This window comes from Leuciscus leuciscus, assembly GCF_965113295.1.
Source record: "Leuciscus leuciscus genome assembly, chromosome: 19".
NCBI classification, from domain to species: domain Eukaryota; kingdom Metazoa; phylum Chordata; class Actinopteri; order Cypriniformes; family Leuciscidae; genus Leuciscus; species Leuciscus leuciscus.
This window is the reverse complement of record NC_138743.1, coordinates 34,052,103-34,076,604: the sequence shown is the minus strand read 5'-3', so window position 1 is coordinate 34,076,604 and position 24,502 is coordinate 34,052,103. Positions and strand designations below refer to the sequence as shown.

The 24,502-nt window shown below is 40.1% G+C and overlaps 1 protein-coding gene across 1 annotated transcript; it reads right to left on the bottom strand.

The window, feature by feature from the left end:
• Positions 1-1,745: 1,745 nt before the first annotated feature.
• On the bottom strand, positions 1,746-6,715 carry mycn (MYCN proto-oncogene, bHLH transcription factor). The gene is made up of 3 exons (XM_082147975.1): positions 6,577-6,715; positions 5,269-5,919; positions 1,746-3,472 (listed from the first exon to the last, which is right to left on the bottom strand). Exons 2-3 carry the CDS (start codon positions 5,912-5,914, stop codon positions 2,748-2,750), a joined length of 1,371 nt encoding a protein of 456 aa, XP_082004101.1. The 5' UTR covers positions 5,915-5,919; positions 6,577-6,715; the 3' UTR covers positions 1,746-2,747.
• Positions 6,716-24,502: the final 17,787 nt, after the last annotated feature.

The following is a 24,502-nucleotide window of genomic DNA, read 5'->3' as shown; positions in this document are numbered from 1 at the left end:
AAACTTTAGCTGCATAACTAATAATAATAATAATAAAAATAAAAAATAAAACAGATTTTTACCCAGATTCAGCCTATATCTGTGCAAAATCTCAGGTTTGAAAATCTAAATAAGATACAACCAGTGCTTTGTACAGTGACCAAGTCTATCAGCTTACACATAGCGGTGTGTTATTGTCTTAGCTCGAGGCTTTGTTTTTGTTTTTTCCATAACCAGGCAGGATAAGCCATGGGCCAGATGGCACAGTGGGGTCCCATGGTTACCTCATCCTGGGGACCAAACACCGCAGACACGCACATACAGCACAGCCTGTTATGTAACCAAACAGTCTAGACGGTCCAGTTTATAATCGATGGTGTCTTAGTCTCTGTGTATCCCGCCAAACCTTCTTTCTCCTGTAGCCTGTACTGTAGGGGTAGAATTATAATTCTATCTGTTTATGCTGGACGAGAGAAAAACGTTGATTGTGACACATTGGTGGGCGGGGCTTTTGTCAGCTTCCAGGCCATGTGACTGAAGTTAGTAAACACGAACCAGTTTCTCAGTCCAGCAGGATATTAGACGCACAGGTCACGATGCCCTCCTCACAAAAGACTCCGCAACGCACCCTTCGCACGTACACACATGCACAAACAGAATAAAACACACTCGCACTTGAAGTCTGCCACGCTGCAGCTGCTCCAGTTTCCATGGTAACGTGCAGAACAATGAGGTAAGAAGCTGCGGGGGCCAGTCTCAGTGTGCGCAGCGCACGCTTTCATATCCACTCGCGTCGAGTGTGTGTGTGCCAGCGTTTGTTTTTGTGTATGAGTGCCTGAAAGTGCATGTGGATGTGCCCATTTCAAAATCAACTGAGAGAGAGAGAGAGAGAGAGAGAGAGAGAGAGAGAGAGAGAGAGAGAGAGAGAGAGAGAGAATTACGAGGGAGATACTCGTTCTCCTTTGTGAGAGAGGGCTTGGTCAACCAGATCTCTCTTCATAGCGAGGCAGATGGAGGGAGAAAGGCTTGACGAATGAAAAACAGGAAATGTTGAATAGAAAAGAGGGGAAAAGGCCCCAAAACATGCAGAAAACACGAGGTTTGTATTGTACGGAAAATCAACTCTAGTATATAGATATTAGATTTGATTCAAATTTCGTCAATTTAAGTTTACAGTACCAGTCCACACGTCTTGTTTACTGTGGGGACTCTCCATAGATTTAGCCTAATGTTTTTATACTGTACAAACTGTATATTCTGCTGTATATTCCCCTTACACTAACCCTACCCCTAAACCCACCCATCACAAAAAAAGAAAAACTAATTCTGTATGATTTATAAGCAAGTCTTATGTGCATTCAGGTTGAAGTCCCCAATGGGATAGAAAACATGTACACACACACACACACACACACACACACACACACACACACACACACACACACACACACACACACACACACAACGTGATCCTAGAGAAAAACTACACTTGGACAGCTCCTTTTTTATGCTTCAGATGAGTGACATGGGTATTTTTATTTGACAATATGATTTAACTGTGGGTTTTTGCTTTCAAAATCATAATCCCCTTGAAAGTCATAACTTAGCTTGTTTTTTCAGGGCTGTTTGAAATATGGATGTTGCCGCCCACATAGGGGCTTCAAGCATGTCTGAAATGCAGTTCAGCGTATAGTTTCTCAATACCTGACAGGACTCAAACCCCACTAGTGGCGGTACAGAAGCACTCATCCTTTGACAACAAGCTCTTTTGTTTTCAAAATGTCTATTTATTTTTCAAAATGAGGTATTTCAAAGTGCCGTGAGTCGCAGCACTCAATGTACATTATAGAAAAGGAGAAAAAACACTTTTTTCCCAATGACCCAGTTCTATGAACCCAATACTTACAAATATATAAACAAAGAAAGAGAAAGACAGTAAAGTATAGAAGCCTTATAAATGGAGATAGAAAGAATTTTCTGTACAAAAGAAATTAAGGTAGAAAAAAGGATAAAAACAGGATAAAGTGATATCTACTCAGAACTCATTTTCATACGAAAATATAAGTATCAAATTTAGTATGTATCAGAAGCACACTAAAGCATAAATGTAGGAATTAGTAAAGCGTGTCATAACAGAGATTATAAGACAAAAGATTCCAAAAACAAAACAATGTGTCCTTATATTACAAAAATCCTCAAAAATTGAGGTCTTACAGTACTTGTTAATGGTATATAAACTTCCAGTCTAGTTATTGGCAGCTTTTGACATCTTTATAAAAAAAACCAAAAGACAATAATCGTATACAAAAAAAGGCAGACTGAGTGTATGTTCTTTTAAAATCTAATCTATTTACAAAAGTGTCTGACATCAAGGTGCGCAGAGGTACATCCATGAGATCTAGCACCAGTGAGGTGTGAGAGATTATAGCCATTCGAAGTGTCTCGTGTCATTTGCTTAGTGTCCATTTTGCAGGAAGAGCGTGAACATAAAAGTTCATCGACCCAATCGCATATTGAAGACAGTGTTCATAAGGGTCTTGTCATTGAGGGGAAGTTGGGTTTACAGGTAAGCACCTTCCCTCATAGTTGTAGCGTGATTGGGGTGACAAAGTAAACCTGAAACATTCTTGACGTCAAAAAATGTGCAAAAAAGTGTCAGCAGTGAGTGTCCCTAGAATTCATTTTGGGCCGTAAGCCTTAGTGCTTTGTCGTTCGTCATTTGACGCCGACCATTAGCCGTAAGGCATTCGGCCAATGAGCGTAAAGGGTTAGCGAGTCCTGGCCTGCTCGAGCCTGCGGAGGAGCTGTTGTCGTCGGGCCTGCAATCTGTCTTTCTCCTGCTGGAGTCGGAGCTCCTGAGCCTCAAGGGAACTGACGTACTCGGTGGCCTTCTTCAGGATGACCACCTTCGCCGCCTTGTCGTTGCGTGCCAGCTCGGGCACATGGTCGCGCAGAGTGAGGAAGCTAGAGCGCAGGTCGTTGCGCCGCTGGCGCTCCAAGATGTTGTGGTTGCGCCGCCGTTCGCTGTCCTCTGAGTCGGAACATCGCGGGCTGCTGGACTCGCTCTTCCTCATGCGCTGTCCTGGTACACTGTTAGTAGGGGAGTTCGGGGAATAGCTCTGGCTCTTGCCAGTGCGTAGAGTTATAGTGCTGTTGTCGGTTCGGAGTTTCTTGCTCGGGGGAGCGCTGGGTACGTCTTGCTGTTCGGAGTAAGGGGATGGGGCTGCGTAGTTGTGCTGTTGCTGGTGGATAGAGGCTGTCGCCGTCCTCTTCAGAATGAGCTCCTGTGGAGCTTTGCTCACCCCTGAGCCCAACCGCCCTCCTGTGGACGCCTGAGAGTTTGAGACGGCAGACAGGCCAGTGCCGTTTATCTTGCTGGTGATGGAACGCCTTTTCTCTACCGTGACGACGTCGATCTCCTCCTCTTCTTCATCGTCTTCATCATCATCTTCATCGTCGTCGTCATCTTCATCATCATCATCATCATCATCATCTAGAGGAAGAGAAGGAGATTTAGGTTAGCAGGTTTGTTGTGCAACCATTCCTCTGGAGGTACACAGGTATGAACAAGCACTCTTAACGGAAACATGCCTGTGTTTTCTCTGGGTGTGTGCACAAGTTAATGTCTATGTGTGGGCAGATGAGACAATTGCTCAATGCAATCATCTGAACACGCTCTGTCAAACACAGAGGAGCTGGTTTCTCCCCAGACTGGACCACCTTGGAATTGACTTTCTACTTTAACACACACCCTCTATTTATGGCGTCTAATAAGGGGGTTTGCAAGTACATGGGCATTTCGTCATGTCATATTTTCTTACAAAAAGCTGTTTTGCTGTCAAGTTAGACATTTCGCTTGGTGCCTTTTGGTGACACATTTCAAGTTACTGTAAGCTTAGATGGCAAAACGTCCTCAGTGTGACGCCCGAGAGCTATGTTTATGAGATAATGGACGTGATTATCAGCTAAGCCACACATGAAGACTGTTTAGCATTTACTGGAGCCCACAGCCTCTCACTTCAAAAGCTCCCTACAGGAAACCGTCTGCCAGCGTTAAGGAGAGACCAAACCAGGCAATTTAGTCTCCCAAAGAACGCAGATAGTAAGTGCGTTCCCCTTTTCCACTGTTTTGCCGCGAAAAGGGATAACAGCACAGGCGGGAAAAACTAGCATTGTAATCGTGTGGTCCAATTATTCGCGGGCTTTGCCGAGTAACACTGATCTGATGGTGTCTTAAGCCGCTGCCCTGGAGAAGAGCCAAGTAGACAGCTGGAGGAAAGGCTCTGCTTGTTCAAAGCCGTCACCCTGTAAAGAGAGATGACCCATCATCTCTTTTTTTCCTTCCTCGTCTTTTTTTTCTTGTGATTATCATTCACTGCACCTCCCTGGAAGATTCTCTGCCTGCCAAGCTCAGCCCCAATGGGTAGGAAGGGGGGGGGGGGGTTGTCTTTCTCGTAGATGCACACGCACGCCTCCTTTACAACATGCTGGTGCCCAGTGCCACTGCCAGCTCTTATTCTCTCACCCACGTGTGATTGTCGTTTGGGATTTGCATTTGAAACAAGTCCTCATTTAGAAGGGAAGCGACTTATTGGGGGGCACTGAATTTAGGGGCTTGGCTTTTATGAAATCTGCCCTCGCTCACACACCCTAAACATCTGAGCATGTGGTTTTACACCATTAAGAGCTCTCAATCTTAAAAATAAATAAATAATTAAATATAAAATAATGTTTATGTTTCAAAACAATTTTGCATGCTATATGAAACCAAATCCAATGACCTAATAAATTCCCATGGATTAATGGAGGACAGATAAGGACATGTTTTCCTATTTAATATGGCTCAGTGACGCTATTCTCTGCATTACATTTTTAACCAAGAGCTATTCAGCCAAATGGCTCGACATCATGGACAACATCAAATATTACCGCCATCTACTGGGTATGCAGATCGAGTATTACATAAACTCCATATCACCGCCCACTACTACTACTACTACCAATGTGTGTGTGCGCGCGCGCGCGGGTTTGTGTGTGAAAGACACTCTGGAATGTCACACACTAATCCGATTCAGGGTCTGTCATATGATCTTCAACAATTACCTCAATAACCACTTACAAACTAGGCCAAACTATAGACTGCCAAACTTTTTAGCAGCAGCATCACCACCATCATAATTTGCTGCTGCTGCTCATGATCATGATTATTAATAACGGTTTTTCATAAGAGTTTCGTGCGAACACTCAACTTACTATCTTTACGTCAACAGCATGTAAGGAGACACTTACCAGAGTCGCTTGGAGTCTCCTCTGCACTGACTGGAGGCTGTTGTTGGCTCCTCAGCTGTGTCACACTTTGGCTGCTGCTGCTGCTCCCGTTTCTTTTGTTGACTGGATAAGGGAAAACTACGGTAGGGTCCACACACTCCGGTATAGAGTGGCTCATTTCCGGCGGCTTGACTGTCGTGTCTTTACCGGCTTCAGTAACGGTAGCAGACACGGCTTTCCCGAGTTTCTCATTAACCACCCGCTCCAATTTCTCGCGTGCCGAGAAGCCGCTCCACATGCAGTCCTGAATGATGATGGAATTGTCCGTAGTATCCAAAACTGAGCCGAAGAGGTCTCCGTCAGACGCCCCCCAAATGTCGTCTTCCGGTAAAAGCAGAAGCTCGGAAGCCCAGTCCAACGGGTCCGTTAATCCAAAGCCCATCAGCGAGCAATCCTCAGCCACCGCGCCCAGCTCCCCCGGATCCCCTGGAAGCGCTGCCCGGCTCGGGGACAGAGGAGGAGTGGGCAGCAGCTCGAATTTCTTCCAGATGTCCTCTCCAGGCGGTGCAGCGTCTGGTCTGCAGAAGTAGAAGTCATCCTCGTCTGGGTAGAAACACGGCTGCAAGGAGTCAAACTCGAAATCGGAGTTCATTGTTTTAGCTGGCATTCTCCCTGTGAAAGACACAAACGATGTGTTAGAATCACCACAGCTTTTAAAATAATTTGCCTTTGTCCCGAAGACACTGGGAATTGGCAAACACAACATTTTTTTTTTTTTTTTTTTAAGACTCGAATTCTGATGTCTTTTAGGTGTCATCTCACCGTTCTCACTGTGCGGACATTTTCATTAGCTCATTTAAAGTTTGAACTGTAATTGCTGCATGAAGCACAAACTCTTAATAGATTTCTTAGCTCATGAAGATTTGTGATCATTTTATTATTATTTATTGTTGTTATTATTATTAGGCTATCATTATCATTATTATTATTAAATAATGAAAATAATTAATAATATTAACAATGTTAGAATTCTAAAACAGCCTTTGTCCTAACGAAGACATTTGGGGGTAACGTGCACCAAAAAAAAAATCACTATTTACTGTAGGCAAATAGTTCTTTACAGTAGACGCTCAAAGATGTCTTTGAAGTGTCCTCTCTGCATTGTTTATTGTGATAGCTTTCATTAACTCGCTAAACTTTGGACTGTAATTGTAGCACGAGACACAAACTCTTTCAACAACAAGTCGTGCAGAAAGGTAAATAGCTCAGAAATCAAATTTCGCGTAAATGAAAGCAGCTAGTTGACAGTGAAAGACCTGGGCGTCTTACCTCTGAGTGTGTCTTGTCCCTTCTTTATCGCAGTCACTGTGCCTCCCGTTTGGAGTCGCACATCTACCGCGGCCACTGAAGACTGTTCTGTCGCTTCTGTATTTCGGACTGTGAAGTATTATTCTCGCTGCTGGCGTTTAGGAGATGTGTTGGTTCCTCCCCCAGTGGGCGGAGCTCTGGGCGAGGTATTTGCGTTTGTGGGACATTTGCTGTGTGATTTTTCTTTTGAAGGGGCATTGTTTTGGTCTGCCTAAGGTGTTTAATTTGCCGATAATCAAGGAATAGCGCACTCAGAAATAAAAGTCATCATCATGTTCAAAATACGTAGCCTATGACTTCTTTAATGCAACGCAGAAGCAGATGTTGGACATAATGGCAGATCTCAGTCACCGTTCTTCATTGTGTGGGAAAAACCAATGAAAGTAAACGACGACAGAGACTGTCAGTCCCCAATATTCTTCCAAACATTTGGTGTTTTCGTACGCGTTAAGAACGACATGGTGGGTAAATGGTGTCAGAATGTTTAGATTCGGATGAATTGTCCCTTTAAGGGCTTGGAGCAGATTTAAATTTTAATGTAAATTTATTTGACTGAAATAAATGGGATTGAATGGGTTTGATTTGTGCTCTACCGTGTAATCTGGCTTTATTCAGAATATAAATGTAGTTGTAGACTATATAAGCATTCAAACAGGATGAGTGTTGTGAATGAATCAGAGCGAGTCAGCAGCATCTCTTCTCATTGTTCAGGTCAGTGAGGTAACGGCCGACCCGCATCTCATCACCAGTGTCGACTCACGTCTGCCGCCATGTGGGACGGACGAGGTATATGTTGTGTCGCTACTCACCCACTAAAATTCTTATCAGCCCTCAACATCAAAGCTTTTGTAGAGATTGTTATAATTTAATTTTATAGCGTTGGGTGTACGATTCGCTGGGCATGATGGGGACTGTAGGAGGAGATTCTGATAGCCTGTCTAATTGTTCGTTCGTTTGAACCCATGGCGTTTTTATCTCTCACACTCTTTAAAGGCGGAGTTGAGAAGAAAACTGAGTTCCAGTTGATATTCAAATGATATTAATTTCCTTATCGCGTCCCTCTTTTAGCTAGCAGATTGACCAAAAGTGAACTAGTACTAATAGGGGTGATATAAAGCTAGTTGTCACACTTTTGAATCTATATCTATATCTATATATATATATATATATGTATATAATTTTGTTGTAATATATTGCTATGTTGTAGACTCTTAAAGACACTGAGTCGTATTTGTCTTTGTCTTTCTGTCTTTGTTTGAAAGTGTCAAACAAAGACACTTTCTTTGTCTTTGTAAGTGTCCTCTCTATTGTTTATTGTGATAGCATTCATTAACTCAAGCAGACTCGTTAAAAATCAAGTGAATATTTCTCCTAATGGGTTTATTTCAGAGCTTTACCTTGAAGACTTTGTAACTCCACAAAAATATGAACATTTTCATCAACCTGACAACGAATAGTCCTAAGAATATTGGTTAAAATCGTCCATATATAGTTCAATATAAATTTACTCAAAGCTATTCAAAAATAATAATGTTGGAATTGAAGGACAGAATCCACAAAATTGATCCCAGACTTCTCCGAACTACATGTTTAAAACCACGTTATAAAACTCCTAGAAAAACGCATTTGTGCAATTAAACTTGACTTAAAGTCTTCTAGTTATTGAGATATAACCTTTGTGATCACTTCCCCATGTGACATCTAGCCCTGGCTTCCTTTACTATACTTGAGGACTTGTGCACCATTTGCTTCTCTTGTGAAAACAGTTTGCTGTGGGAACTCAGCGAGAGAAAGACAGAGACCCTAAGAGAGGGTTTGGGATTTGGGACCGCTCCTCCAGAGCCCAATCTCAATGACCTCCGCTAAGGAAGAGCTTCCTGTGTGAAAGTGAGGGGGAGTGGGAAACTGAATACTTTTGTCGCAAAGTGAATGTTTGGTACTGTCAGTCAGCGTTCAATATGTCCATGCCGTCATTGTTGCCTCAATAAGATTTGCATATTTTTCATATTATAAATTTGCAAGTAAAAACATCAAGATGATTCACGGATTAGTTTTCAAACAATGGCTTTCAGCGCAAGTCGTTTGTGATGATGGCTGCATATTTGGCTCTATGTTTATTATTCCATTTCAAATTAGCAGTTTAATATCTGCCCATTAAAACATGTGAAATTGCCAATGTTACATACTTGTCAAGATGCCTGAGAGAGCGTCTGTGTGTGTATTCATCCAGCTCAGTCTCATGTTGTCCTGTCTTACTGAAGCAGTGGGTGGAGTAGAGTATGGATGGTTAAGCAATTGGGCCAGTTTGGATAAAACATTCATATTTAGAGAAAATACAAAAGCAAAGCGTAAAGCCTCAATGACAACACGGCGGGAGACAATGAGCGCACGCAGGCCAGGACATCAATAGTGCACACGATCGGAAGTCATGTTCCTCGGCTCTGGTATGCAGTGTGCACAAAATGTGCTAGTTTACGGCCTCAAAGGTGTCAGAAGATCATTTTGACTTAGTTTTGTGTGCTTTGGACAAGTTAATGCTCTTTAAATACACACACTAATGGGTATACCTTTTCTCTATATTGCAAACTGCAATGATTTTCTTTTAATACAATTATCTTTCCCTTTACGTCTCCCACCTTTGTGTAGATTTTGTAATCTTTTTTTTTTTTTTTTCTCAATGAACACATGCACTCAGAACTTCTGTAGACTTTGCTCTAGAGCCCCTCCTTTAATCAGCAGACTTGTCAATCACAGCAGATTCCACAGTGGCATAATTCCTTAACAAATGACAGACAAATTCAACTTTGTTTCTCTTTGGCGGAATTCAATTAGTAACCTCCAACCTTCCACCCTCTTACCACACACAGTTAAAGTGCCTTCACTAAACCCTTTAAAGTGACAGAAATGGAAATTCTGTCATCATTTACTCACCCTCTTGTTGTTCTAAACATGTATGACATTCTGCTGTGGAGCACAAAAGGTTAATTTTTATTCTTGGATATTTTTTTTAAATATAATGAAAGTGAACTGAGGCTGTCAAGCTACTCTTTGAAGCTTTACAATAGCTTGATAAATGTACAGAGATTATCCTCTTGTGTTCAGATGAAGTAAGACAGTCTTTCAGATTTGAGGAAATTGACCATTTTCATTTTTTTCAACCTGTAAGGATGAGTATTGGGTCTCGGTGTGATGAGGTCAAAGAGGATATGGTTGTAAAAAAAACATTAGTTTTAGTTTTTTTTGGACATCAGAGCTACTTTGATAGACCTGTAATGAAGGTATTGTGAAGGGGATAAAAGTGGGAGATATCATCTTTTGGGCATGCTTCCCTCCCTCTGTCATCATATATCTTTTCATTCTTTAACATTCGCTGTTTGGCAGAGGTGTGCATATAAGTCAGTTGGATGCAAGTGGAAGTTTGAGCAACTGCTAAAGGAATTTAGTCGATCAGAAAGCATCCAAGATACTTGAAATGTTTCCTGTGTCATGAACTTTCTAATTATTTGACTAGATGATCTGTCTGTCTGTCTATCTGTCTATCTGTCTGTCTGTCTGTCTGTCTGTCTGTTTGTCTGTCTATCTGTCTGTCTGTCTGTCTGTTTGTCTGTCTATCTGTCTGTCTATCTGTCTGTCTGTCTGTCTGTTTGTCTTTCTGTCTGTCTGTCTATCTGTCTGTCTGTCTGTTTGTCTTTCTGTCTGTCTATCTGTCTGTCTGTCTGTCTGTCTATCATTCTATCATATGTCTGTCGGTTCTGTTTATTGATAATCTAATAAAGTATCTGTTTAACCTTCAAGCTTTAAAGCTATTTTAAACTGTCAAACAAGGCTTTGTGAACCCAATTTAAAGTGTTTATTGACAAACTTTATTATTGTTAATTGTTTTCCCCCTCTCAAATACTATAAATGATTCATAATGGAACGGTCTTATTTTCAAATCACAGATCTGACTGTATCTCTCTAGATGTCTAATGTCTATTATACTTGTAGGGGTGTGTGTCTTTTTAGAGTGTTTATGTTGCTTTTGTTTGATTTCCCCTCTGGTTGAAGTGGACAGAGATAAAAGATAGAGCTAAAGAATACATCAGCCCTTCTTAGTTTTTAAGGGAAATTCCACATCGCTGACTGAAATAGTAATGCTAGAATCTTCACTTTACATCTCTGCACTTTCCTGTCTTTACCACATCAGCTGATGTACTCCATCTTTTACTGCCCTAAAACTAACTTACTTTCTTTCTTTCTTTCTTTCTTTCTTTCTTTCTTTCTTTCTTTCTTTCTTTCTTTCTTTCTTTCTTTCTTTCTTTCTTTCTTTCTCACTCACTCCTGGTTTCATTGCAGCCTTTTTTCTCACCACTGCTCAGATTCTTCAAGCCATTGTCCAAACAACAATTGAAGACAGGCTTGCAACAAGCATGTAACCTGAATGACCCAGTGGCACCAGGCTGTTATGCTCCTGTCGGGATTTCCACAGGTCACGCTGCCTTACATTTGAGACTGCAGGTAGAGCTGACGAGTGTGTGATTGACCGTGTAAAAGCTCATTGGTTTGTTTGCACTGTGCTTGGTTTTTCACACTGTATCACACAGTTTGAGAATGATTTATTACCGCAGAGGCCTGTTTGAACAGACATTTTCATCCCAGATGAGACTTTGATGAACACCCAGCAAGTTTATTTGAGCGGAGCAGAAATATTTGTGGAGGAGGTGCACGACCACTACTTCCACTTTCATTCCGTTTGAGTTTGAGACTACCCTCCGTTTACGTCTCTTTAGAGATGGGTATATTCCAGTTTAACTATAAATTCAATGGCCTCTTTCAGCATTGATGGAGTGTTTATCTGTATTGTTTTCAAAAATGGAATAAAATACAACATATAAAACTATTAAGAATATTTTTGAATTGCATCCATTCTAAAAAGAGACTTTACAGTAAACCATTAACAAAGATTATTAATTTAAAGCATAAATTTAATACAAAAATACATTAGTTGGGCTTACTTAAAAAAAGCATGCAAACCGATTGCCTTAAAAAAAACATGTAAAGTGAAATAGGAATAGTATGTGGTACTGACAAATGCTTATGGCGCTTTCCCACTGCATGGTACGGCTCGGTTCGGCACGGAACGGTTCGGCTCGCTTCGCTTTTCCACTGCGTGGTACGACTCGACTCGGTACGGCACGGTTCGGTTCGCTTTAGCTCGGTTGCTTTTCCACTGCAGTTAGTACCGCTTCAAAGTGGGTGGGACTGATCGTTATAGTTGCCGTCTCTACTGCCATGACATCATCATATTAAATGCGAATTTTTCATTTCGTGTTTCCCCATCCGCTCCTCGGCAACCAACAAGAGAGGAGCGTCTGCACCTCGTCCACTGACCACGATTCAGCCATTTCTTTTTTTTAAGTTTATACTCTTTTTTTTTATTTTAAGCAAATACTTTTAAAACAGGCGCTACAGTGCTGGCTGTTGTCTACAGGCTATTTAAATCTAGCGGGTTTAGTGTCTCGTGTCGTAAATACAATGACGCTGGTAGTGATGATTCTGTCTGACCAATCAGTGATCTGCAGTGTTTTCACGTCACATTTTAGTATCGGTACGGTACGCTTGGAACCTCAACCGAGGTGGTACCATTTAAAGCGAGCCGAAGCAAGCCGTACCGTACCGTACCATGCAGTGGAAATGCGTCATAAGTGAGCCGTACTGAACCGAGCCGTACCATACCATGCAGTGGAAAAGCGCCAAAGCGTGCCGTACCGAACCGAACCGTACCGTACCGTACCGTACCGTACCGTACCATGCAGTGGAAAAGCGGCAAAGCGGCCCATACCGAAGCGAGCCGTACCGTACCATACCATGCAGTGGAAAAGTGCCAAAGCGTGCCGTACCGAACCGAGCCGTACCGTACCATGCAGTGGAAAAGCGCCATTAGTTAGTGTAGTTAACTTACACAAGAGTTCTAGTAACTAAAAAAGAACTGTAGAGAGTACTTGATAATTTACTTTAAATAAAATATAATTGTTACCATTGTTGTGTTTTGCATGCTGAATGTTGAAGTCTGTGTGACTCAAGTATGATCAATTGCAAGATTGTCACAAATATAGAGGGATTATATAAACCCAATTAAAAGTTTAATTTTGTCTTGTTACTCAGACATAAGTGTTAGTAACAAAATTATAAAAGATCATTAATTGACATGAAATATAGTTATGTTATACATCATTCATTCATACATACATATATATATATATATATATATATATATATATATATAAATAATATATTATTAACATAACACTCTATATATAATCTCTTCCTTTGAAACCAAATAACTGATTTCTTCTTGCAATCATTGCATCAATGGGAAGAGAATTACAGTAGTATAAATGAAGTTCCATGTGCCCAACCAAAGGGAACACTAATCGTCATAATGGTGACTAAAACATTTGAGGAAAATCAACATCAATTTATGAAGTCAGCTTATGTGATGTTCTCTCAAATTTTTCAGTTGTATTAAATTTTCAACATTCAAGATGACTTTGGGAAATGAGTGAATGCAAACAGAGAAAAATAACTGCAGAAGTGGAGGAAATGAGTCAAAAGTCCATTAAGAATGTCCCTGCCTCAAAAACCACACTCAAACCAATCAATTAATCTTAACTTGGGTTTTCTTTGTAAACAAAGCATAGTATGTGAATAGTACAGATTACTAGATTTTTACAATTAAGATAAGACATTAAGTAAAGTTAACTAAAAAGTGTTAGTTAGAATCACTGTTGGATTTTACAGTGTACAGTAAAAACAGTAACATTGTGGAATAATATTACTATTTTCTGTTTTAACATATTTTAAAATGCAATTTATTCTTGTGATGGCAAAGCTGGATTTTCAGCAGACATTACTCCAGTCTTCTGTGTCACATGATCTTTCAGAAAGCAGTCTAATATGCTGATTTAAGAAATATTTCTTATTATTATCAATGTTGAAACATTGCTTCCTCCACCTGCTTGTTCTCGGACACATCTGTGGGGACATGGTTACAACATGGTTTGGCACTGAAAGGACGATGAGCTGTCCATCCTGTCTCCCTGTAGGACTGTCATTGGCGTCTTGCATTACAGACATTGCAGTTTATTGCTCTGGTCACATGTGCAATCCTCATGCCTCCCTGCAGCAGGACTATGGCATGTATAGTCATGTGATCAGGCACGCATGGGCATCTTTCTCCGGGGCCCGGTTGCACCAGCTATGCATAAGTTACAACTTAGCATAGTTTTGAGATAAAGGGGATCTGAGTTACAACTTTCGCACTACTAAATATTTGTGCGTTGCACCATTAAACTTAGTTGAAGCGTAACTCTACATATAAACTAAATATTTACGGAAGCCTCCGATCAGGAGTAACGATAGGAATAAAATAGCAGACTGACTGAACTGCATCAATAAGCTCTTATGTTATAGACTTTAAGTTTTTAAATAAATATGATAATGCTGGCATTTACACGTACTTACACTTTAATTAATAGAGAGAACAGTATGTGAAAAGATTACTTTGTTGATTACATCTGTCCCATCGCTCTGTGCATGTCAAATAAAATCAGTCATAATCAATAAATGTTATTTCTTATGTTTTTTGTTTTTTTTGCATCAGTATTTATTTATTGATACTTATACATTTTGTTTCAAATACAGTTTCTGAATTTTGTAAAACTCGTATTATGATATTCATGATTAAGTAGGATCGTATTTAATGGAAACTTGTTTTACCGTAAGGCAAAAGTTAGAATGAAGGATAAACTGAAATTCACAGCATTTCAACAGCTTTTGACATATTTAATCTGTCATATTATGCGACTACACATTACTTTACGGAGATATTACGACCTACTAGTTACGATCTGCCTTAAAGCTACACTGTGTAATTTGTTAAGTTGATTCTTAGCAAAAAACACTTTGTTCTTTCAAAATGATATGTGCTCATTAATGTGTAATTACTTCTACCAACTAATCAAGTATTCTCGTAAGCGTAGAATCTGCCATTTAGAATACATATGAGCGAGTCGCTCGAATGCAGTGGTGGAGCCAGAGGGGGGTCCGGGGTGGCACTGGACACCCCTGACATGCGATTGGCCACCCCGGGTGCCACCCCAAAATTGTATTTGCTACTGGCAGTTGCTGATGCTGATTTTAAAAAATATATATATATGTTCGCCGGCAGCGCGGCGCGCCCGCAGTTTTCAAACGGACGGGCAGAGGACGAGAGATGGTTGCAAGATACCGAACTTCACCGAATAAGAAAACATCATATTTGAAGTAAGTTTTTAAGGTTTAGCATCAGGGTGGTTTGCTCCAAATAGCCTACATTAGGCCTAATACACGCATATACAGTACATTGCCGTGTGTAGCCTACGTTACAGTATACAAATGTTCTAGCTAATGTGAGGATAGGAGATCAAAACGCAGGCAAAGAAGAGCAGAAACAAGCGATATCATAATGCGATCACTATATGGACTATGAAGCTTTATGGGTGTAGGGTGTTGATGGACTCGATCTACTGTGTTTTGATCATCATTATGAATCTGATCTAGATGTAGTCTTTGATAAAAATGCGATTTTCTCAGCTTTTTGCTCATGTTGCTTTTTATGAAACTTGCCAACATTCAAGTGTCGATAAAACAAGACGCACGAAGCTAGAATAAAACATTATTTTATTTCATTTTTTTTTTTAAAGCACAGGGTCTGTTCTTTCTTTTGGTATGTTCAAATATTCATACAACAAAATATTCTGGGGTGCCATGAAATTGTGAAAATTACCAAAAACACCTTTTTTTTATATACTGGCGAGAAAGAGTTAAGATAAAAATGTTGGTAATTGGATGATGATTAGAATATGAATATGATTGGAATCATATTTTAAATTTGTCATATTTTTTGAACAGGGTCAATTAAACATGAAAAGAAAGGGAGAGAAATCAGAGATCTTTTTAAATAAGCACAAACATAGTCCAGTCATTTTATGAAAAAAGGTTGATCAAATTGCAACAGAAGCAAACTCAAATAATTTTGTATCCTCATTATGTTCTGAGTAAGGAAAAAAAGTCCCGAAGAATCCCATTAGGGGGAAGTTTCGAAAACTGTTTCTGGGGATTCACTCTTTATTTTACCTGCCTTTTGTCTTCTGCATTCTCCTTACCCTTGTCTCCTGTTCTTCCCTCAGACTCGTCCCACAGAAACAGTCCCACAGACCCAGCCCCAAACCCCATCTCTTAATAATTAATAAAGGCTGGTTTCTAAAGTACTTCTTCCTGACTCTGTGTATAAATGCTCATGGGTAGCCGTAATGGGTTCCATTCAGACCTTAATATTAAGTATTTTACTGTTATGTGTCAACAAGATTCAACAAGACATGTTCACCTGGCTATACCCAATGTTTAGATCTGTTGTGGTATTTATGCAAATTAGCACATACATAATTAGATTATGCACCGTTTGTCCATCTTAACAAACAATAAAAAAAAAACTTGGAATACATTTTTTGTTTGTCTTGATGTAAGTAATCAACTCAGTAATTTTCATGGTGATATCTAAAGGTTAAAATGTTTACCCCATTCACGTGAGAAGAATGAATAGACTAAATTTGGGACTTTTTCGAAACTTTCCCCTAATGGGATTCTTCTGGACTTTTTTTTTCCTTACTCAGGACATATTGAGGATACAAAATCAGTTGAGTTTGCTTCTGTTGCAATTTGTTCAAGGTTGACCCCCATTTTGGCTTAAAATGACTGGACTAACAGGCAGATCAGGTGCAAACAGACCCCAGCCCTGGCATCACCACTGGCTAGTCAGAGTCAGTGTGGTCAGACTTCAGGACCAGCAACAGGTCAGAGCATCTACCAGACACAGGCAGTCAATCACATACCCAATTCAGGAATTTAAGTTGAGATGATTTTGCCAGATTAAAAGGATAGTTCACCCAAAAATGAAAACAAAAAAAATTATTATAAATTAAATAATTATATTTAGAAAGAATTATTATAAAGAAAGAATTATGTTGTATTAAATCTTCCTAGGATAAGATTTTATATTGATGGGTAATAAAATTGTTTACATATTGGGACATGTCTGCTTGATGCCTGCTATATCTAATTTAAAAAAAAAAAACAGACACATGCGGTATCTTATCTCCTTGGTGCTTCAGCTTTGTTTTCTGGATGTTCAACACTTATAGACACAAACAGAGTGACCCAATTCCTTGTGTGTGTGTGTACTGTGTACCCCCGAAAGTAGCAGTGGCCACCCCCTGGCCACCCCCTGTATAAAACTCTAGTTCCGCCACTGCTCGAATGGCGGCAGCCATGTTGCGCCTCCATCTTGAAAATACATGTGCCAAAGAGGGACATACCTGGAAATTCAAGCTTCGCCTTTCGCATTTTTACACATTTTTATTTGTTTAGTTACAAATTAGTTACTAAGCCTCTAGTGTGGGCTTTATGTTCTATTTTAAGAAAGAACTTACAAACGGCTGCTGCAACCCTACCCTGGTGTTTTTCAGAGTCAGGAGAAAGGTCTCTTTAGTTTCCCAAGTTGTTGGAACTGTGATCTTAATTGTCTACTGCCTGTAAACTGTGTGCCTTAAGGACTGTTCTAGAGGTGCATGTGCAATAATTGTTTAGCTTGAAATAGCTTGAAAAACATTGTTTAAACCCTTTCCAATAAAGATCTGTAAAGCTTATTTGGATTTTACAAAACAAAAAAATAAAAATATAAAAATATAAAAAAATAATCCAGAAAATGTATATATACACTATATATCATTTTTATTTCACTGTTTTATATAACATTTTATCAGTGCTTCAAAGAAAACATCAGACGGACACATAGCCAGTGTGTTCATGTGAACATCCTCATAAATCAGCCACGTAAAAAAGAAACACAAATAATCCAGCATTTTTGTTTGTCACATCAATGCTGTTTCTGGTGCTTTGCTGGGTCTGAATACAAGCTCTCACTTGCCACATGGGTACTTTTCAAGAACTAATGGGAAATGCTCAGATGTAAATCATCTGTTTACCCATTCTTACACTGAAATGTTTTGTGGATGCTTGGAGGTCGATGTCGAAAGCCTCTGTAGTGTTTATCTTTGTCTGTCTTCTGAACAATCTTATCCATTTCTTTCACATTGTGAGAGTTGGATCCACAAAACCAAGGTCCTTGAGTAAACCTGTCAGTCATTTTAGAAACTTGTTTGTCCAGCCGCTCTGACAGTTTGAGTTATAGCTCTGGCGAAATATGTTCATTTTAAGAGGCCCTGATAGACCACAGCGGAAAGCTTTAAAGGCGGCGTGTAAACGGTGTGTGTGTAAATTTGGCCTTGGACAGGCAGGTTAATGACCCTATTGTTGGCACAATCCACTGACTCGCCATGAATCTCCTGTCAATGCTGGGTAACGTATATTTTGTGAGTCTTCCATTTCAATTAAACCACATTTTAAAAAAGCGAAATGTACTTAAGATTTAGGTATAACTGTTTTTGCCGTACTTTTATCTACATACCACCATAACATTTTAATTAAGTACCATTAACCAATATCATTAAAACTATAAACATACAGTAATTCTGCACAGAAAGAGTAATTGTATAAGAGTTTCCAAAAATGAAAACTATAATTATTTACTCACTTTCATGTTGTTCCAAACCCGCATGACTTTCTTTCTTCACAAAATGTGAAGTTTTGAAGCCTATCCTGCCCACTCTTTTTAGCTCACAAAGAGGGAACATTATCATTGGTATTTCTGGTGCTTTTGGATGTTTTTTTACCTTAAAAAAGGCTCCAGGCTCCATTCATTTGCATGAAAAAAAGGAGTGTCCAGTACATTATTCAACTATTCTTATTTTGTGTTCAGTGGAACAGAGGAAAGTCACAGGGGATTGGAAGGACAAGAGTAAATGATGACAGATTTTTTCCTTTAATTTTTCCTTTATTAACTAATAGTGGGACAGACAATGCTAACAGTTACAAATGTTTGTTTTCCAATTGATAAGACGTGTCTAGATATGAGAGGAGCCCCCCCCCCCACTTATGAGTAAGTGCTTCGCTTTGATGATATGGTTTAAAAGACATGGCTTCATGTCCTACGGATAAGAGGAGAAGATAAGACCTTTGGAAATAGTCACTTTGTTTACGTGCGCCATTTAAGGATGCAATAATCCAGTTTTTCTGTTTTCATAGACTCAAACAGGCTATCTCCCGCTGCGACCCACTTGAACCCAATGGCTTGTTCCTAGAGGTCATGGAGGAGCAGCCCCTCTCTCTCTCTCTCTCTCTCTCTCTCTCTCTCTCTCTCTCTCTTTCTCTCCGTCCTCCCACTGGTTCTCTCTTTATCTGAGTGTGTTTGTTTGGATCAGTGGGGGTCATTAGGAAAGTAAACATTTGCCCAATCACAAAGGCAGGGATGGTTAATATGTTTCAACGCCTCCATTAGTGTGTGTCATTGTGCACGCAGAGGGTCCCTCTTCTTGTACATCTCACGCCGACATACATCTCAGCACCTTAAACTGAGAAATGGAGAGAGAAGAGGTAAAAGAAGCCAAACCAGAAATGCAACACTTCCTGCCAACGTGCCCAATCTTGCCTGCATCAGATCTTATTCGCTTATGGGAAGTGGGAGCGGAAAAAAAGAGAGAGGAGAGGGGAAAAAAACTTTGAGGAGGCGAGAGATAAGACACAGTGAGATCTGAGCAGATTGTCCACATAGAGGAAAGTGTTACGGGTTTGGGCTGGGTAGAGTGTGAATGGGATGTAAGGGCAGGCATAAACAGGAAGATTGTGTGTGTGTGTGTGTGTCGGGTTATCTGGCTTTTGAGAACTCCACTCCTGTCTGGACTGACTGCCACCTTCCTGCCACCTCTGATCTCCTCTAAAAGCTTACATATCCGGCCATAATTTTAGCTCTTATAGGACTTGTGTGTGTGTGTGTGTGTGTGTGTGTGTGTGTGTGTGTGTGTGTGTGTGTGTGTGTGTGTGTGTGTGTGTGTGTGTGTGTGTGTGTGTGTGTGTGTCTGTGAGAAACAGAGGGAGAATAACTTGGAACAGTTTGTAAAGTAAAGTAATTAACAACCCAAACACACACACAACAAAAACAGAGTTGAAAGTGAAAATTACCTTATTAGACATAATCATAATCTTCAGAAATTATCTTAAATAATATTTTTAATGCTCCAATCTCTTCAAAGACCTCCAAATCAGAATCCAATTTGTAATAAGAACTAGCATGCGGAGACAAGACATGAAAGAGAAGCCGAGCGCATGAGGGCCGGGCTGGTCACTTGTTTTTTCTTGTAAATCAATTTGAAACAATTATACTAAAGCCTGCAAGCTTGCATTGATGTGGCCGAAACAACAGTGCATAGAGTTACCATCAACTGTCTGTGCTATTAAACATGTGTTATTATCCAAGTTGACGGTTTAACTAACTTGCTAAGCAAGATTGTCTTCAAACTGTTGCTTTGCCTTGATTTTACTCTCATGCACTCGGCTGACACTTTTATCTAAAGTGATCTCCATTGAATTCAAGTTATACGTTTCATCAGTCTATTGCTACTATGTAGCTACAGCTCCCCTTGTGGTAACACAAATGCGAAGGCCTTGATATACTCGCGGGAAAGTAATTTTTTGTTCTTTGCTTAGGGGTAAAAAGAAGTTAGAAATATGTGAGCTGCAGTATATTTCTGAACATCCAAACGCTGCATAGAGCGGCATTTAGATGAATATGTCATTTTTTTTTACACTGTAAAAAATTTCTAACCTCTCCAAGTCAAAATTTTCTAGTGACTGGTCACATTTAAATTTTTAAATTGGCCCAAGTGCAATTCTTGTTGCAATAGTCTGTCAACATTGGCTCAATGAGAAATAATACGTCAGACTAATTGAAAAATTTAGATGTAACCAGTCACTAGAAATTTTTGACTTGGGGATGTAATTTTTTTTTTACAGTGTAAAGAGGTTTAAGTAAAAGTCTCCATTTGCTCTTCAAAACCTCGCTGAACACAAGCACAACAGAGGCTGAAGAAAAGAGCCGGTTTTGTGAGTGTTTTGTGTAAGTTAAAGATTAAACACTTGCTTGTTTGTTTCTCATTCATTCGAGCAAATAAGATGTGAAAGAACAAGACTGACTAGATGTGCTGGGCATGCTGCTGTTCGAGTGTGATCATCAGTCATGACTCAGGCTGAATGCTGAACATTGCACATGAAAACACTGAGGAGTCATGTCACTTATTGTCTTGAAGTCTGATGTTTATTACTTCATTTTAAAAACTTTTTTTCCCCCAGCTGTATGATAGCCTGACTAGCTGTATGAGCCCCAGGGGAAAATATTTTTGCTCTGAGATTGTTCTCTATCTTAGCTCATGCGTATGTAAGGTTTACGTATCAGCTTTCTCTCAGCTGTTTCTCCTTGGGGAAAAAATTTTAATTGTAGCAAATGTGTCAATACACTAATGTTAAAAAGTTTGGAGTCGGTTATATGTTTACATGTTTTTGAAAGAAGTCTCTTATGCTCACCATTTGATCAATAGTACACTAAAAACAATACTATTTCGAAATTATAATACAATTTAAAATACGTTTTTTAAAAATTATTATTATTTTAAAGGTAGGGTAGGCAGTTTTTGGAGTGGCTAGCAATAACATAGCCTGGCAAGCCAGACCTACATCAAGATGTTGGGTCTGGCAACTCACCAGGCACGGCTCAATCCGAGGGGCGGGATAAACGGCTGTCTTTCAAATTCACTCGGCACGCAATAGGACAGCGCTTCAACCAACCAGAGCGTTTTCCCAACAGCGGAGCTAGTCGATAGATTCAACTTTTGCCATATCTGGCCGGCAAAACTACGAACACATCTTCCTTTTTTTAAGAATGACTTAAGTGCCGTTCTATGCTCTTTTCTGAAAGAAAAACCTAACTCCAAGTCCTCCAGAGTCGCAGACAAAGCCGATTCGAAAGATGTTCGCCAGCAGCAGCCGTCATTCTTTGTTTTCAAGTGGCAGGGGGAACCATCGCAACTCTGTCGTCATTATGTTAAGCCCGCCCCGCCTACTCTATACACGACGTGATTGGCCTGACCCAATTTAGGTTTTTGCAGCTCGAAAGTCAATGGAGAGTTGCTAGACTGCGCTAGGGTGCGTCTATATTTCTAGGCTAGCAATAACAAGTTAGCTTTGAAAACATAAGATCCCGCCCTTTATTCAGAGCGTCTCCAAAGCCGCGCCTTCTTCAAAACACATGAACACACACAGAAGAGTTTGCAAGGCAAGACGAGATACGGCGTTAAACTACCTCATGTCTCAAAACACTTAAACAACTTAAAGAGCACTGACCTGTACCACCTGACTGTACAACAGTAATATATTATCAAGTTAAACCAAACTTTTATTTTGACATAGCCTGGAAATCCAGACCTAAATCTAAAAGATTAATGGTCTGGCGTCGACTAATGAAAATCGGCCAGCTCGAGGGGCGGCACCAAGCATGCATTTGAAAATCTCACTGCACGCAATTGGATAACACTACGACCAATCACAACAACAAACCCCATACGCTTAGCTACCAGCGGAGCTAACTGGTAGATTATACTCTTACCGTATCCGGTCGGCAAAACAGCAAAAACGTTCTTCTTGCAAAGGAACGATTCGAGCGGCGTCTTCTGTTCCTGTTTTAGATAAAAAGCCAAGTCTAACTCGTTCATTGTAGCGGCCAAAGCCGTTTCAAACAACTGGTGTTCATCCATAGCCATCTAGCAATGTTTACTAATGACTTCGACGTCACAGCGCTGTGGCCCGCCTATATCAGATAACCCGATGTGATTGGTGCAGCTCAGATCGAGGGGCATATTTAATGAGCATCATTACTAGACACAAGAGTAACTCGCTGAGCAAATTCAACTTGTGCTCTCGCGAGAACTCTGGATTACCAGGGTAATTTTGATGGGTTGTGGTGAAGACATTTGAGTTTCCGTGTGTTAATGATATAACAATAGTTTTTCTTAAATGAAACTGTAAAATGCTGATGAACTTCAGTGACTCTCAGAGTGGCTCTTGAAATGCATTCATGTTCTCATAGTGAGACTGCAGATGCTGAAAAACACAGCGAGCGTAAGTGTGTGTGTGTGTGTGTGTGTGTGAGTGTGTGTGTTAACAGTGGTCAATTAAACTGCGCGTCCGCACCACTCATTCACAGAGATATGCAGAATATGCAGGATTCGTGTTTAAATTTTGTACTCTCGCGCCCAGATGCGTTCTCACTTCTCAGGTACCGAAATTTGGCGCCGATTGATTTAATGTGAATCGGTGCTCGGTAGTACCGACGTAATTCGGTCGGTGCCATTAAAAGTACTGAGTTCGGTTCCCAACCCTAGTGTGCGGAGGTGTGGAAATAGCCTACATGTTGACAGTCATTCGGCCCGAATGCAATGATTGGACGACATTTTATAGTCCTGAGACTTCCACAGATTAAGATCACTTAACTGAGTTACATCAGGATGTGAAGAGACTTTTAAGAAGCATAACCAAAAAAAATTCTTGAACAAATCGCCTTACCCTGCCTTTATTATATTTTAAAGTGTAATTTATTCCTGTGATGGCAAAGCTAAATCTTTAGCAACCATTACTCCAGTCTTCATTTTTATTATTATCAATGTTTTTGTGTTTTTTCTTTCTTATGGGAAATAATAAGGGTTTTCCCCCTCTGAAATTTGATTTGACATTTGATCAAATGTAATTTTCTATATAGCTATTATTAAAATGTATCATATTAAATTATTACCTGAATATGAATTCTCAGTGAATAGGAATCACTTTATTGTGTAATAAGTGTATTGACAAAAATAATTGCCTTGACACAGTCATAAAAACAAATCACATAAAACATGCACAGTCATGTGTGTGTGTGTGTGTGTGTGTGTGTGTGTGTGTGTGTGTGTGTGTGTGTGTGTGTGTGTGTCTCAATGAAGTGCAGTTGTTGTCATCGTATTCTTCTCTTCCAAAACGACACCCCACTGTTGTCACGACAAGGTCTCTGATGTATTGGGTGAAATTAGGGTATTGACAGGAATGTGTCCAAGACGTTTTCTACTCAACACACACACGAACTGACTGGCCATTAGAATGTAGATGAAGATCAGACCGTGTCCTCTTCTACATGGCAAAGGAAGCCCTTTGTTCTCCTGACCTGAATGGATGGCGCATGGCCTTGGTAAAGTTCTGGATTGTACTGAATTAAAATATCCATATTGTTTACATGCAACCAAGTAATTAGGTAATTTTTTCACACACTAAAACGAGGTCAGCACTTGATTATTAGGAGCTGCATTGGCAGGGATGGGCAGTGATGCACAAGCCGGTTTTCTGAAGATTTGAATGTTTTTCTATCTCTAAGAAAAAAAAACTACATAATTAGAGTCTGAAAAAAATAAACTGTAAATGCATGCTATTCCACAATGTTGTGTGTTTGTGTGTGTTGGTGTGGGGAAAAAAAACCCCAGCACACTCTCCAGCGCTTAGTCCACTGGGTTCACCTGTTGTGAGGAAACCTGCCAGACATGACAAGCCGCTCCATCTGTCTGGACAGGCTGAGCTCCCAGACTCAGGGGAGATAGATGATGACAGATATGAGGAACTGCCGATGACCTATGTCAACAGCTTAAACTGACCCTCCCACACACACACACACACACACACACACACACACACACTCTCACACACACTCCAGCAATATAATCCAAAAATAAACAAAACATGTCAGGATCATTTTAAATATTAAAGTTGCAGTTCATATTTTTCCTTGTAAACATTTAAGACTAAAATAATTTGTAACTTTTTTAACAATTTTTAACATCAG

What these genes read in the sequence shown, in the direction of transcription:
- mycn (XM_082147975.1), bottom strand. Translation starts at nt 5,914, where the DNA reads ATGCCAGCTAAAACAATGAACTCCGATTTCGAGTTTGACTCCTTGCAG. An exon ending in GGAGACTCCAAGCGACTCTG is followed by an intron (nt 3,473 to 5,268) that starts GTAAGTGTCTCC and finishes CTCTTCCTCTAG; the next exon opens with ATGATGATGATGATGATGAT.